The sequence below is a fragment of the Schistocerca cancellata genome, chromosome 7, assembly GCF_023864275.1.
Source record: "Schistocerca cancellata isolate TAMUIC-IGC-003103 chromosome 7, iqSchCanc2.1, whole genome shotgun sequence".
Taxonomy (NCBI): Eukaryota; Metazoa; Arthropoda; class Insecta; order Orthoptera; family Acrididae; genus Schistocerca; species Schistocerca cancellata.
The window spans coordinates 183347851-183363555 of NC_064632.1; the positions used below are offsets into that span (position 1 = coordinate 183347851).

Here is a 15705-nt window from a genome sequence, read left to right on the forward strand (position 1 = left end):
TTGGTGGCCAGCAGAAATGTTTAAACTCAAAAGACTATTCCCGGTGCCCCTCTGTAGCAATTTTGGGTGTATGGGGTATCGCATTGTCCTGCTGCAATTGCTAAAGTCCATCTGAATGCACAATGGACGTGAATGGATGCAGGATGTTTATGTATGTGTCAACTGGCAGAGCTGTATCTAGGCGTATCAGGGGTCCCATATCACTCCAACTGCACATGCCCCACACCATCAAAGGGTCTCCACCAGCTTGAACAGTCCTCTGCTGACACGCAGGGTCAATGGATTCATGAGGTTATCTCCATACCAGTACATGTCCATTCGCTCGAAACAATTTGAAACGAGAGTCGTCCAACCAGAAAACATGATTCCAGTCTTCAACAGTCCAATGTCCATGTTGACAGGTCCTGGCAAGGCATAAAGCTTTGTGTCATGCAGTCATCAATGGTACACAAGGGGGCCTTTGGCTCCAAAAGCCCATATTGATGATGTTTCATTGAATGGTTTGCACGCTGAAACTTGATTGCCCAGCATTGAAATCTGCAGCACGTTGAATGATTCTCTTCAGTTGTCATTGGTCCCGTTCTTGCAGAACCTTTTTCCGGCTGTAGTGATATCAGAGATTTGTTGTTTTACTACATTCCTGATATTCACAGCACACTCGTGAAATGGTCATATGGGAAAATCCCCACTTCATTAGTACCTCGGAGATGCTCTGTGCTATTGCTCATGCATCAGCTATAACATCACATTCAAACTCCCTCAAATCTTGATAATCTGCCACTGTAGCAGCAGTATTCAATCTAACAACTGCACCTGACACTTGTTGTCTTATATAGGCATTGTTGACCGCAGCACCGTAATCTGCCTGTTCACATATCTTTGTATTTGAAGCTTCTTTGGAGATTCAGTGTAGAATGACAATACAAAGCAATCCAATGGTAAAATGTGCACTTTCATCAATGAGGAAGAACATTACACCTCTCTCTCTTAACACCATCTTAAAAGCAGCTATTGCAGTAGTGGCTATTCCATCTAGGATGATGAAAAAGTCCCTTTACCTGCACCCAAAGAAGAGTTAGACAATATGGTATTCTGCCAGTTAATCATACTGTAACCGCCTTGTGGAGAATACAAGGTGTTCTTTTATGTGGTATCAAACCAAGGAACTACCAGTCAGTACTCAGGTGAAGTAAAAGGAGCAGTAAAAAAAAAGAGGAATATAATAAAATACCTTTCAGTTAACTGAAGACATGTACAATAAGAGACCTCCTTTCACACAAAAATTACAGCTCTATGTTACAGTAATAAAACTGGCACATATATGAGAAGCTAAATGCCTGAATTTAACTAAGACTGCAGAAATAGAAAATGTTGAAAAGAAAGAGAGGACCATCCTGAGAAAAATATTGAGGCAATAAAACACAACAGTAGACACACGAAGAAAGTAATGAAGATATGTATAAGAAAACTAAACAACTAAAAGTAATGATAAGAAAACATGGACAGATATTCCACAGCCACCAGGGTTCGATCAATCAAGACAAAATATGGATGATAAATTTTGAACATGTAACTGGGAAAAATCTCCCTAGTGCAAGTGGCTCCAAAAAATTGGAAAGTATTATGAAGATTGAAGAACATGAAATTCTGGATGGATGTACATTTCAAAAGAATATTTCTTATTTCCAGAGAAAAATCAGGACAGAAAACTGAAGCAAAGTTGTCAGAATTTCAGAAATAACAGCAACCGTCCCTATATGCTCCCACGAGCAACATTGTACTGTCTGCCACCCCTAGCCTGCTATCTCTCCCCCTCCCTTCCCCAGCCTCCTCCTTACCCCCACCACCCAGATTGCTTCTCTCATCACGCACAGCTACCCGCAGTCTGGCCTCGGCAGCCAGAGACAGTGGTCACGTATGTGTGAGTTGCATATGGTACAATGGCAAGCCCTGAACCAGCTTTAGCTCACCAGTGATCAAGGCGTATGCATTTTTTTTGTCTAATTCAGAAAAAAACTTTTCAGCTGAAAGCTTACTTGTTTGACACTTTTTTACTGTGCATAGCTGCACCTCAACATCTCCGCTATACGGTGAGTATCCTTTTTATGACATTGTCACTATTCCATACTGGATTTTCTATGTGCAGTGTAATTACTTTTGCCAGTAGATCTACCACGGTGAATTTGGTTGTATTTTGTGTTTGGTCTGTTTGGACTTGCTATTCTGTTATTGCTTGCAGACTAGTTTGTAAAACATTGATTGTGGCTGTGGTTGTACTTTGTTCAGTACAGATGTTCAGGGTTAATGTATAATAATTACCGCAAACTTCAACATCAGAAGTAATTTCCTAGTTTCATCACCAACTTCAACTGGATTACATTAAATAAATTATATCAGTGGGAAAATTCATGGAAGGGCAGGTCACTCAGACACGGATGAATGAAGTCCAGCTGTTTTGAGTGTATGGAAAGACAAAGCTGAAAAAAAAGGAGGGGGGGGGGTCGTATTAGAGAATAGGTCAAATATGGTACAATGGCAAGCCCTGAACCAGCTTTAGCTCACCAGTGATCAAGGCAGAATGAAAAGTTAATGGATTAAGAGGCAGAGAAATAAAAAGGCAATTAAGAATAAGGGGAAAATGGGGTGTACGAGGGGAACGAAGACGAAAAAGTAAAAATAAAAGAAACAGCAAGAAGCAATAAAAATAATATATGTAAAATATAATATAATGAAAAGATGACAATAATGAAAAATAAGGGGGTCGGGGAAGTGTTACCCAAATTTAGGTCGAGGAGCGTGTTGGAATGTAAGGATGTATTGGAGGACCTCCGCAAGTCCAGTGCCAGTACCACCCTGACCTGGAATGCCAGACTGTATGTCAATTACATTCCTTTAAGAGTATGCTGATGCAATAGCTCCATAACAAGCAGCCGCTTACTTGATGAAAGGTCCATATGCAAAGACTGGAAACTTGCACAGGTCACATCAATATTCAAGAAAGGCAATAGTAGTAACCCACTAAATTACAGAACCATATCATTAATGGCAATATGCAGCAGGAGGTGGAACATATATTGTGTTCGGGCATTATAAATTACCTTGAAGAGAACAGTCTATTGACACATAGTCAACACAATTTAGAAAACATCATTCTTATGCGACACAGCTCTTTACTCACATGAAGTGTTGAGTGCTATTGACAGAAGATTTCAAACTGATTCCATATTTCTAGATTTCCAGAAGGCTCTTTACACTATCTCACAAGTGGCTTGTAATCAAATTGCTTGATTATGGAAATTATCTCAGTTATGTGACTGGATTCATGATTTCCTGTCAGATGGGTCACAGCTCATAGAAACTGATGGAAAGACATCGAGTAAAACAGAAATTATTTCTGGCGGTCCCCAAGGTACTGCTCTGCAGTGTGGGATCCTTACCAGATAGGGTTGAAGGAGTGTCGTGTCCTTGCCAGTGGACGCAACCAGAGCTGGCACAATGAGACAAGTTTTGGATTGATACCATAGGTGGCGCTTTGAAGTTTGCCATCAACCAAAAGTGCGGTCCAAACAGCAATCTCCGCGCTACCGCCACTGAGATGGACTTGCGCGATGTGATAAGCGGCAGTCACAGGCAGCAATGGACAGTCCGCATTTAGAATTTGTGTGTATGACAGTTCTAATACGGAGTACCAGGATTGCTGTTCGTAGCTACAGTTTGTAGTGGAGATCAGTCTGCGAGTCTCAGTCTACAAGCGGAGTCCGCTGTAGCCTTCGCATAGGGTCAAGTGTTTACTACAGTGAATGACAATGTAACGCCCCGAATGGAAATAGTCTTATCGACATTGTATTCCACTTAGTTGTATTTGTCCGCAAACACATCCAACTTACTGCTGTACAATTTAAGTTAAGTATTGCAGAGTAATAAAGTTTATAATTATGTGTCACTAATTTGTTTGCACTGTCACAGTTCCTCCAGACACCTCAGAGCACCTAAATCTAATATGACATGTACGAGCTATTCTACCCAGACAACCAGTACACATCATGGAGTACATTGAGAAAATCCAAAGAAGGGCATCACGTTTTTTATTATTGAGAAATAGAGAAGAGAGTCTCGTGGGCATGTACAGGACTTACGGTGAACATAATTAAAACAAAGGCATTTCTCATTGCAGCGGGATCTTCTCACAAAATTTCAGTCACCAACTTTCTCCTCTGAATGCAAAAATATTTTTTTGATGCCAACCTAAGTAAGGGGAAATGATCATCTTAATAAATTAAGGGAAGTCAAAGGTCACATGGAAAGATTTAGGTGTTACTTTTTTCCAGGTGCCATTTGAATGTGAATAACAGAAAAATATTGAGAAGGTTGTTTGATGAACCCTCTGCCAGCCATGAAAGTTTGATTTGCAGAGTAGCGATGTAGATGTAGAAGAAACATAGGACTATAACACGGCTATGACTTTCTCAAGCCCAGTCCTGACTTTAGATCATCTCCTTCTGACACTGCCCCTCACACCAACCACTGTGATGCACTTACTGGGGAAGACTGCCTGGTCTGCTGCCCATGGACTTCTAGGCCAATTTACATCTCTTCTACTACTTGAATTATACTGCATGATGGAGTTTGGTATTCTGCAGCTCTCTAAGCATTTGTAACAACTGGACCATTTCTGTTTGTATTTATCAACAATTAATTATTGGATGTTAAAAAAAATGTAAAACAGAAAAAAAGAAAAAAGAGATCTGTATTCTGGCCCTGATGGACCAATCAGGAATGACCCATTGCCATGTCATCATTGGATGCTGTATGAAGGAGTATGAGGGACAGCACAGCGCTTTCCCAGCCATTCTCATTATGTTTTGAGGTTGGAGGTGTTACTTCTTACTACAGTAGTTTCTTAGCTGGCATCACAAGGCTGAGTGCACCCCGTTTCAGTCCTCCCACCAAGGAAAAATAATCCTTGGCAGTATCTGAAATCGAACCTGCATCCCCTGTATGGCAGCCATGGCCTCATTTCCAGTGTGATCTTGTGGTCAGCAGTAGGTCTTAACCGATCTCAGGATTACAATTTGGGTTATCAGAATGCTGCTTCATCTGTTCTTCAAATTATACAAGTATATCACGACAGGAATTATCTCTTTACTCTGCTTCAGTCTAGTCTTTTAACAAATTTTGTTTTTAATTTTTACAGATATGGACAGTTAATTTTGTCACGTGTGTCATTATTCCAATTATATATAACAACAGAGAATACAACATTACACCTCCTCAACCACAAATATGTCAATCATTACCGTAGTTTTTATTGGGTGTTTTCTTGCAAATGTCAAATGTCTATATCTACATCCATATCCAGGTTTCGTCGGGTGATATTTTACAGGCGTGTTCAGTACACTGGATATGTAGGTGATAAGACTGCTATCTAGGGGTCATTTTCTGTTTCTTATAATATAACAGAATGGATGCAAATAGTAATGCTGAAGGGGTGAAACTTTATGAGGAGCCATCCACATTCTCACTTCATCTACTTTGAGTGGTCAGGGAAGTTATGATGGTGGAACAGCTGATTAATATAGACAATGATGTAACAATGTTTTTGTTTCACTCACAGGAGAAAGTAGTATAGTTATAGTAGTAGTAGTAGTAGTAGTAGTAGTAATTGTGTTGGTTTTTCCATCTCTGCATAGCTACTGCAACATATATACTTATAAACTTGTTTACTGTAGCAAAATCACACTCTACAAGATAGTTTGTAGAATGAATCTTTCACTCTGCAGTGCACATTAATACTCTGGCTACATACACAGGACAGCTTTTGTTAGCCTGAAAGATAAAATAGAGGCCCTGGAAGAAGTAAGGCTGTGAGGGTGGTTTGAGAGTTGTAAGTGGATAGTTCTCTTAGTAAGAGTATGACACACAAATGGCAAGTTTCTTGGTTCAAGTCCTGCTCCAGCTTATAATTGTAAAAGGAAAGGTAGGTCACTTGAAAGCCAGGATGACAGACACACACCTGTAGAGATGATGAGTATAGACAAACAAAAGGGGAGATAAGTCAGAGATTGTACACTGGTAAGCACTGTGCCAGCTTAAGAGAGATTAAGTCCAGGAGGGTGTCAGAACACGAATATGTGTGGAGGTGGTAAGTTCATATCTCTGGAGTTCAGGGTAACTAGTATCACGTGACAGTCTAAACAGCCTTTGGGCAGGGTTAATGGTTTTGAGTGTCATAAGTTTTGAGCAGATGTTACGGAGGTTTGGATGAGATCAGACAGAGAGGCTCTTGTATGAGTCATTTTGTAAAGCACATTCAGCAACTAGCAATGGATATCTCTGAGGTGGACAATACTTCTGTGCCTATTCCTGTGCTCAGTCAGTTTAGTGCTGGTCACATGTAAAAAAAAGGCCATACAGTGTGAACAAGTTGGTTATAAACAACCTGTACTGTTTCGTAAGTTGTTCAGCCTTTCATAGCGTAGAATTTACTGCATGGTACAGGTTTTACAGTGGGGACAATTGTGTGGGTAGGAACCTTGAGCAGGGATAATGGGTTGCGAATGTCAAAAGGTTTAACTAGGGTGTTCTGGAGGGCAATAGTAACTGGTTTGGGGAGGAGATCAGGGAGAAAAGATCTCATTTCAAGGCTCAATTGAGAAAGTCATAGCCCTGACAGGGTAAAGAGTTGAGGCATTCATGCCCTGGATGACACTGAGTCAAAAGGAGGAAGGGCAGGGGAGGGATCTGGAGTGGGGGGGGGGGGGGATTCAGAGTTTTCTTGGAAGTGAAAATTGGATTAATCAATGGGTGAGAGGAAGATACTGACTGCAAAGTTTCTTTTTGAATATGATCTGTGCGTAATTGTTGACAGGAAAGCTTGCGAGATGTTGTTGGTGTGCAGAGCAAGGTCAGACCTGCACAGTGTGGCTCTGTGGTGACAGCACACAGCAGGTGCAGCAAGAATTCTTCATAGCCAAACATATGAGATTATGTGCAATATGACTAAATTTATTTCACAAGAGTGTCTGTGTATATACTTCTGTTGTTGAGCAGCATTTTTCCTATCATATGGTAGGCACTCACAATGTAACTGCTGCTGCTTTATGCAGATAATGGACAAGTCATATCAGGTGCACTTTGTGTGACTTTAAACTGAACTTTGCACACCAGACAAAGAAATAGATGACTGGTCTAGCATACAGTAAAGTTTTTGTATAGAAATTCAGAAACAGCTAAAATGAGGAAATAGAATTTTATTGATGGTGATGACACACAACTTTAGAACATACCACAGCTAGATGAAACATTTAAGGATGCACTTTGTTAGCAAGCATTGACACAGGATATTATTCCAGTTGGAAGTTCTATGATGCTTTTGAAAGAGAATGAAGGTTATGGTTTAACATTCCATGAACAAAGTCATTTTGGCTTACAACCACTGCCACTGCCACTGCCACTGCCGCCGCCCCCCCCCCCCCCCCCCCCCCCCCCCCCGAACCGTCCAAATACTGCATAGATACATAATTCATAATTACAAGAAGTACAAAACTGGTCTGCCGAAAGCAAAATTTTATGAAACTTTTAGACAGGTATATGACTGTAACAAGTGAAACATGTAATGTAAACTCTACCTAAGCTTTAAATAATCAGAATATTGTGAATGCTGCAAGAACTATTTGTGCTTGTACTAACCACCATGGAGCAAATTTTCCTAAACAAGACATCAAATTTTCAGGTTCTCTTACGTTATATGATTTCCTTTTTCTCAGCTAAGTCATACTGAAAACTTGTAATAGCAGTTGACACTGCCTGATTACAGAAGACAAAAATTACTTTAAAGTGGGTAATGAATACCGTCCTGCATTTGTTAATGGCGAAGTTTTTTAAAACATTTCTCTAAAGATAATCATGCTGTTTATTTACTGAGCAACGTCTACTGTTAACAATATGTACATTTCGTTACTTAAAATAGAGTTAATTTAAAAAATTTTGCGTAAATTGACAAAAAGTACCTTTTACGAAATGGTAAACTCTTCTGCATCAGTGGGCTTTTTGGGCTCGTTGCAATTATAGCAAACTCCTTCAGCGCATTGGGTGGATGACCAGCCAGATCGAGGGGCGGTGGTATGGGCCGCAGTTTCTTGGACGGACACTTCAGACTCAGATCTGTAGGCTGCACAGGGGAGGTACAGCGGACGCATTTTCCTACCTCCCCGCTATTCCCGCAAGTGCAGTTGTCACTCATCATCTAAATGGAATTACAGAACATCAGCAACACTGCTGCCTGCTATAGGAGGATACATTATGAGTCACGTAAATTACAACTTAAATTTAGTCACTGACACAAACAAAAGGAAGCTTTTGTTACGACGTATTTACCATTTTGTACATGTATTTAAAGTTTACCGTTATTTTTTCTAGCCCATTGGTGCTCGACTTATCGTAAGCGTTGTCTTCACAACATTTTTGGTGGCTTCGTTTCCATGAATCTGTTTTTATTTTGTTTACGTTACTAACAAAACACTGAAAACCCCTTTGCTTACAGCGATCACGTTTCTGCAAAATCTTTCTCCTGTCATCTTGAGTGAGCTGGTGGAATATCTGTGACAATTAGCTTTGGAATGTGCGGTGATATTTTCATACAACAGTGGACTTTGCCGAGAAGTGGGAACAAGACTGAAGTAATTAGGTTATGTATCATACAGAATGACTACGACAATGGATATTCATGATGAATATATCTTGTATGTTTTTTAGCGACAAGTTTTATATTCAGCGTTTCCTGTACCCCAGTTTTTTTATCTTTTCAGTGAAAACTACACATTTCTTTTCACAGGTATATAACACCAGAAAAGTTTTACATCGAAGCAACTAACAGCAATGAACTGCTTGTCATCGACAGGGTCAGCCAAGATATGCTTCTTCAAGGTGAGACAATCGTCTTCGGAAAACTATGTTTGCTGGTGACCATCTGTGCCCTAAACGTGTTTTGCAATGAATTGCAAAGACTGATCAATTCTACGTGTCTTTGAGGCTGCTTAGGGGGAACGCTTAGTACAACTCAAGTCAAAATAGCGGCAGAAATACTGCTGTTGTCCGTAAGTTGCACGAAAACGTACGTACTGTCAAGCAATCGCAGATCCTCTGATAAAGCTTTCATTTCTCTTTTTCCAAGCATTACCCACTAGCTGCAATTCTCGGTTTTGTGTCGATACTGACACTATTGTTCCAGTGTCGGTGTAAGTTAATGATTTTGCTGTACAATCAGGATGTGATTGCTTACTATGACAAAGGTAAAGCTATCAACAACCTGATGGTTGGCTGGGAGACCACAGTGCTTTACAAGTCATGAACCTGTTGAAGGTGGTATGCCTTTGCAGTCCTCCTACTTTAGTTATAATATGTGACTGGATAAATAAATATTTGCAGAAAGTGCCTTAGCCTAGCTTTGTTGGCTTTCTGCTGTCATGTTTTATCTGAGTTCTCATCAGCAAACCATCATGTTTAATACTGCCAGAACAACATCATTAGATATAAAGAACAATGTTTAGTTTGATGAGGGCAGGTGATGCATCATACAGTTAATCAAATGTATTTGTTAGAGTCGACACAGGTGAATAAGTAATAATGGGTAAAACACATTTAGTGCCAGTAACTATATTGGCACTCCCAGATAAAATACATTGAACACAACAACCAAGGAACATTTCATTACATACGTAAAACTCAGAGCATACACTAGCATCAGCTAGGTCTATTATATTCCACTATTAAATTGGGTTATATTTCACATATTGATGTTCTTAGCCACAATGCTTCCTGTGTGGCGTAAGACAGCGCCATATACTTGGCCTCTACAGTACTCAATGCAACAGTTTTTTGCTTTTGACAGGACTATGAAATGAGTCCTCTCATTAATTTAAAACAGCAGCCAGCAGTGGAATGCCTATCTTCCAATTCACTGCCCCAATCTGCATCACTGTAGCCTTCTAGTTTCGCATTACCTTCCCTATGGTACCTTAATTTGTAGTATAAAGTTCCTCTTAGGTATTGGAATATCCTTTTCACAGCTTTCCAGTGCATTTCCTTTGGATCTCTGCAATACCTGCTCATTGCATTAGTGGCAAAAGCAATGTCGGGTCGTGACGTCCCAGACAAATATAACAGACTCCCTAATGCTTCTAAATATGAAACGTTCTTATCACATTCCACATCTGTCTCATTTATATTTAACTTCACTCCTACTTCCATTGGGTTAGTTATGGGTTCACAGTCAATCCTGCCAAATTTTTTTAAGATTTTTTTCTGTATATGATGATTGATTTATTCTCAATTCTGTCTCTCTTCATCCTTAGTAATCTGCATACCTAAATAATGTTTAACTTCTCCCAAATCATGTGCCTTAAACATGGTTTGCAGCTGTTTCTTAAAAATTCTCATTTGACTTTCACCTTCAGCCAGGATAAAGAAGTTGTCCACCCGTATTGCCATTATTATTATCCCTTCTCTTTCACTTTTATAGTATATACTGTGATCTGCCTTAGATTGCTTCATATTCATATATATTAGAGTTTTATGTAGAAATCAATTCCAGCAATGTCCACTCTGTTTAAGTCCATAAATACTTTTTTGCCAATTCCAAATCTTTTCCCTTTCCGATCTGGTTTTCATAGCCTCTCTTGGTGGAATGACATATATCTCCTCCTCCAATTTCCCATTTAAATACGCTGTTTTTACATCCATGTGATGAATTGCTAAATTTCGTTCTGATGCCAAGGCTAAAAGATATCTCAATGATGCATACTTGACTACGGGTGAAAAAGTTTCTTTGTAACCCATCCCCTGTTTTTGTGAATATCCTTTTATTATAAGTCGTGGTTTATATCTTGGTAATGAATTTTCGGAGCTCTTCATAGTGAATACCCCTCTTTCCTGTAATGGCTTGTTATCTGCTGGCATATTTACCCATTCAAAGGTTTTGTTCTGAGATAAAGATTCCGATTCTCTCTCCATCACTTCTTTCCATTCTTGAGAGTTTGGTCCGCTCATTGCTTCTTCAGCTCTTGCTGGCTCATCATTAAAAGACTGGGCTGCATACATTTGAAAATCCGGATATTCTTTCAGTTTTGGTACATGAGAAAAAACGCCTTACATTTCTCTTCATATTGTTTGTCCTCAAACTCATTGTCATCATAAATAGTCTCCATTTGCCTTTGACTGTCCTCTTCCTGTTCTTCACTTTCTCTTTCTTCACATAAAGTTTCATTCTTGGAACCAGGTGCAGTTAGCTTAGTAGTCTTAACCTCTTCAGAGTCCTTTCCATTTTCAAAGAATCCTACATTTCTGCTTGTAACAATCCTTTCATTCAATGTACCCATTAATCAGTAGCCCTTTGAATTCTCACAATAGCCTACAAAAATATACATTTTAGCTTTCGGGGCCCATTTTTCTCTTAGATGTTTTGGAATGTGCACCATTGCATCACACCCAAAACCCCTTATATTACTTTAGTCAGGTTTCCTTCCTACCTGTATCTCACAGGGGGTTTTATTCCTTAATGCTGTTGTAGGTGATCTATTGTTTGAATATACAGCCGTAGATACTGCCTCTGCCCAAAAATCTTTTGATAATCCAGCATCAGTTATGCTCCTTGCTTTTTCGACATTGGTTCTATTAGCCCTCTCAGCAACCCCATTTTGAGATGGGCTATACCTTATGGTAGTTTGATGCTGATCCCCATTTTTGCCAGAAGTGTCTTCAATTTCTGGTTAATATTGCCATGTAGAAGAAGATGCAGTTAGATGAATGACAAACAGTAACTTCACTTAATGAAGGTTTATTCAGCATGTGCACATACAAGAGCGTGGTGTGAACTGTCTCCTGCCAGAACACATACAGTATATATAAAGCTACAGAACATTCCAGTACAATGATACTTGACATTTGTGGATACTTCTGTAATGTACTCAAACGGGATATAGAAATTAAAATTGTACAGTCCAGATGAGTTTTGAACTCACAACCCTTCATGCAACAGTTTAGTATCATAACCACTACACCATGGTGCTACTCAGCTTCTTCTGTGACATTGCTCCCTCCTTAAGAGAACAGCATCTCGGTGTTACGTCGTCCTAGTCCGGGAATGCGTCATCGGTCCTGCATACTCTGACTCCCGATGACCGATTCTCGCCCTGGCAGTGATCTTCTTAGAACTTATTTTGCCGCTACGCTCTTCGTCACCTTTCCACTTGTTGCCTGTCGCTGCTGCTTCGAATTTACCCTGGGTTGCAGAATCCTTATAGGGCTTCATTTGAAGGATGTGGACTGTATCTCTGATCTTTCATCATCTTGTGTTGGGGTCAAAATCTTTCAACTTCATAAGTAACATCAAACAACTGTCTTACAACCTTATAAGGTCCCAAGTAGCACCTGAGGAGCTTTTCAGAGAGACCAACCTTCCGAACAGTAGTGAAGATCCAGACGAGGTCACCAGGCTGGTAGACAACAGGGCGGTGGCTCGCATCATATCTTCGGCGATCGTTTTCTTGAGCCTGCAGTGTGCGGAATCGAGCTAACTGCCAAGCTTCCTCAGCTGTGGTTAACACCTGGCCCATGTAGACGTCGTCCACGTCATCAGCATTTAACAGAAACACAGTGTCTATCATCGTAGTCTGCTCACGCCCATGCATCAGGAAAAATGGCGAAAATCCTGTGGTGTCTTGTTTGGCAGTGTCGTAGGCAAATGTCACGAAAAGTAGCACCTCATCCCAGTTGCTCTGCTCAACACTGACGAACATTGATAGCATGTCAGCCAAGGTCTTCTTAAGGTGTTCAGTCAGCCCGTTAGTTTGCGAATGGTAGATAGTCGTCGTATGATGAGTAATGTTGCACCAATGGTTTATCTCTGTCACAAGATGTGATTGAAAAACTTTCCCTCAAGCCATAATTAATCACCTTGGGGCACCGTGTTTTAATACAATGTCTTCACGATGAATTTGGCTACCTCGCATCCTTTGGCTGTTTTCACAGCTTTTGTAATGGCATAGCATGCCAGATAATGAGTGCAAACAATAATACATCTATTGCCACTAGCAGATGTTGGAAATTGTCCGAGGAGGTCAATCCCAACATGCTGGAAAGGCGTTTCGGCTAGTGGAATTGGTATGAGTCAGCCAGGTGATTTCCGAGGAACTGCCTTTCTCCTCTGGCATTCTCGACAGTGTGACACAGTGACGGACACTCCTAAATAAACCTGGCCAGAAAAATCTCTTGTGGATTCTACCGTATGTCTTAATAAATCCTAAATGCCCGGCCTCAGGTGTGTCATGGAATTTCTGTAGAACATGTAAGCGCATGTGTTAAGGAATCACTGGTAGCCACCTCTCCAAACAGATCAAAGTTTTTCTTGCAAAGTAATAAATTAACTACCTTAAATTGCCCTTTCACAGCCTCTGACCGATTTAAGGCAAGCATAATTTGAGATATCTTGGCATCCTCCTCCTGCTCAGCAGAGAGATCCTGGAGTGCAGCGAGACGATCACTATCTTCATCAAAGTCTTGATGGTCTTGCAGAGGATTTCTTGAGAGACAGTCGGCATCTTGGTGTTTTCTTCCACTTTTGTACACTGTGGTAATGTCATACTCATGAAGACATAGTGCCCACCTGGCACATCGTCCTGTTGGATCCGTAAGACCTGTCAACCAACAAAGTGAATGATGGTCTGTAACAACTGTGAATGGCCTTCCATAGAGATACTGTCGAAATCTGCACATGGCCTAGATCACAGCAAGACATTGTCTTTCTGTAGTTGAGTAGTTTCTCTCGGCTTTTGTAAGTGTCCTAGAAGCGTAGGCAATAACTTTCTTTTTTCCATCACAAATTTGCACCGGAACAGCACCGATCCCATACCCGCTGGCATCTGTGTGTAGTTCTGTAGGTGCTCTCTTATCATACAGACCAAGTACAGGGTCAGTCGTCAGAGCTTTTCACAGCACATCGAAAGAATCTTGTTGAGCACCACTCCAGGTAAATGTACATCAGCTTTTAACAACTCTTAGAGTGGCCTGGCTTTGATATGAAGTCTTTGACAAAACGACGGTAATTGGAACATAATCCGAGGAAGCTTCTCACATCTCTAATACTTTTAGGAATAGGAAATTCCGTTATAGATCTCACCTTTTCTGTGTTTGGCCACACACCTTTGTTTGATACAAGGTGTCCAAGTATTTTGATTTGTTTTGCTCCAAAGAGACACTTTCTTGAATTAAGTTTCAGTCCGCCTTGTTGGAGACACTTAATAACGGCCCTCTCAGTCTTTTTATATGTTCATCAAATGTCTCTGAGAACACTATAATGTCCTCTAAATAACAAAGACACATCGTCCACTTCAGGTGACTTAGAAGATTATCCATCATCTGTTCAAAAGTTGCTGGTGCATTCCACAAAGCAAACGGCATTACCTTAAACTCATACAGGCCCTCAGGGGTGATGAATGCAGTTTTCTCACGATCAGCCTCCTCTACTTCAATTTGCCAGTATCTCGAGTACATGTCCAAGGTTGAGAAAAACTTAGCCCCCTTCAGACAATCTAGTATATCGTCAATTCGTGGAAGAGGGTAAATGTCCTTTTTAGTTATCTTATTAAGCTTCCTGTAATCAACACAAAAGCACCAACTGCCATCCTCATTCCTGTAGAGGACCACTTGTGATGACCATGGGCTCTGCGAAGACTGGATGATGTCATTCTTCATCATTTTCTCTACCTTTTCGCGAATCATTCGACATTCGATTGTTGACACACGGTTTGCTCTCTGGCTTATTGGTTGCTGGTCTCCATTGCTAATCCGGTGCTTCACCGTCGATTTGTCTAATTTGCTCTTCACCTGTGGATTGAAGTATTCAGAGAACTCTTGAAGAATGGCAAGTAGCTTCTTCTGTTGTTCCTTAATGAGATCTGGTGATAGTTGAGCTAGAAGATCTTGTTTCGTAGTGGTAGTGCTAATTTCGCCCACAGCCTCGGCATTGGAGGTTTCTATGACGCTCAGCTGTAGTTCAATTAACGGCTCAGCATTTGCTACGCACATGCGTCTTGGAAGGATCTGCACTTCTCGATGACAGTTAACTGTCCACAATTCACCGAATCTTTTCTTAAATGAGACGAAAGAGAGTGGGATGACCAAGTTATTCTTCAGTGGTATGCTTCTCTTACATTCCACTACAAGATCCACGGGTTGATACCCTGTCCACAGTATCTCATCTCATCTAGCATAATCTTCGAGCGACCACTCAACAATTCCCTGAGAAGCTTTCAAAAAGTCCCATCCAAGAATGACACGACTACACTCTTGTTAAGACAATGAATTGCAATGGCTGTGTATGGCCACTTCTACCCACACAATGGTACATCTTCCTGTAGATTTTACATATTTCCCGTCAGTCACTTTCAGCAGAGATGTTTTGTTGTCAACAAATATGGTTTTCTGCAAATGGCGATGGTACTTCTCTGAAATGACTGAATATGATGCTCCAGAGTCCACAAGAGTTTGGGCTGGTTGGCCATCCATGAGGATATCGACATAGTTTCCTATCATTTTTGTAGTGATTGACGTCGGAGGATTTTTCTCTTCGGCGGCATCATCTCCAAGGAAGGTTGCACCCTTTAGTTTTCCAGGTTGCTAAGTGATCAGCTGGAGCTTCTAAACGGTGAT

The 15705-nt window shown here is 40.6% G+C and overlaps 2 protein-coding genes across 4 annotated transcripts in view; one reads left to right on the forward strand and one right to left on the reverse strand.

The window, feature by feature from the left end:
• Positions 1–8558, reverse strand: part of LOC126092457 (HMG box-containing protein 1-like) — a 77629-nt gene extending 69071 nt beyond the window's left edge. For 2 of the 3 annotated variants that reach the window (XR_007521335.1, XM_049908058.1), the window contains exons 1-2: positions 8377–8553; positions 8010–8245 (exon numbers count right to left, since the gene is read on the reverse strand). Coding sequence is in view for 2 of the 3 variants with exons in the window: in XM_049908058.1 (XP_049764015.1) it covers positions 8010–8245; positions 8377–8388 (248 nt within the window). In the remaining variant the exon portion in view is untranslated. Of the gene's footprint in view, positions 1–8009; positions 8246–8376 lie in introns of all 3 variants that reach the window. The other variant, XM_049908059.1, reaches the window with a different exon arrangement.
• Positions 8559–8611: 53 nt separating this feature from the next.
• The window catches only part of LOC126092456 (phosphatidylinositol-3-phosphatase SAC1), an 84724-nt gene continuing 77630 nt past the window's right edge, over positions 8612–15705 (forward strand). The window contains exons 1-2 of the mRNA XM_049908057.1: positions 8612–8741; positions 8834–8925. Coding sequence (XP_049764014.1) covers positions 8704–8741; positions 8834–8925 — 130 coding nt within the window. The 5' untranslated portion in view covers positions 8612–8703. The remainder of the gene's footprint in view (positions 8742–8833; positions 8926–15705) is intronic.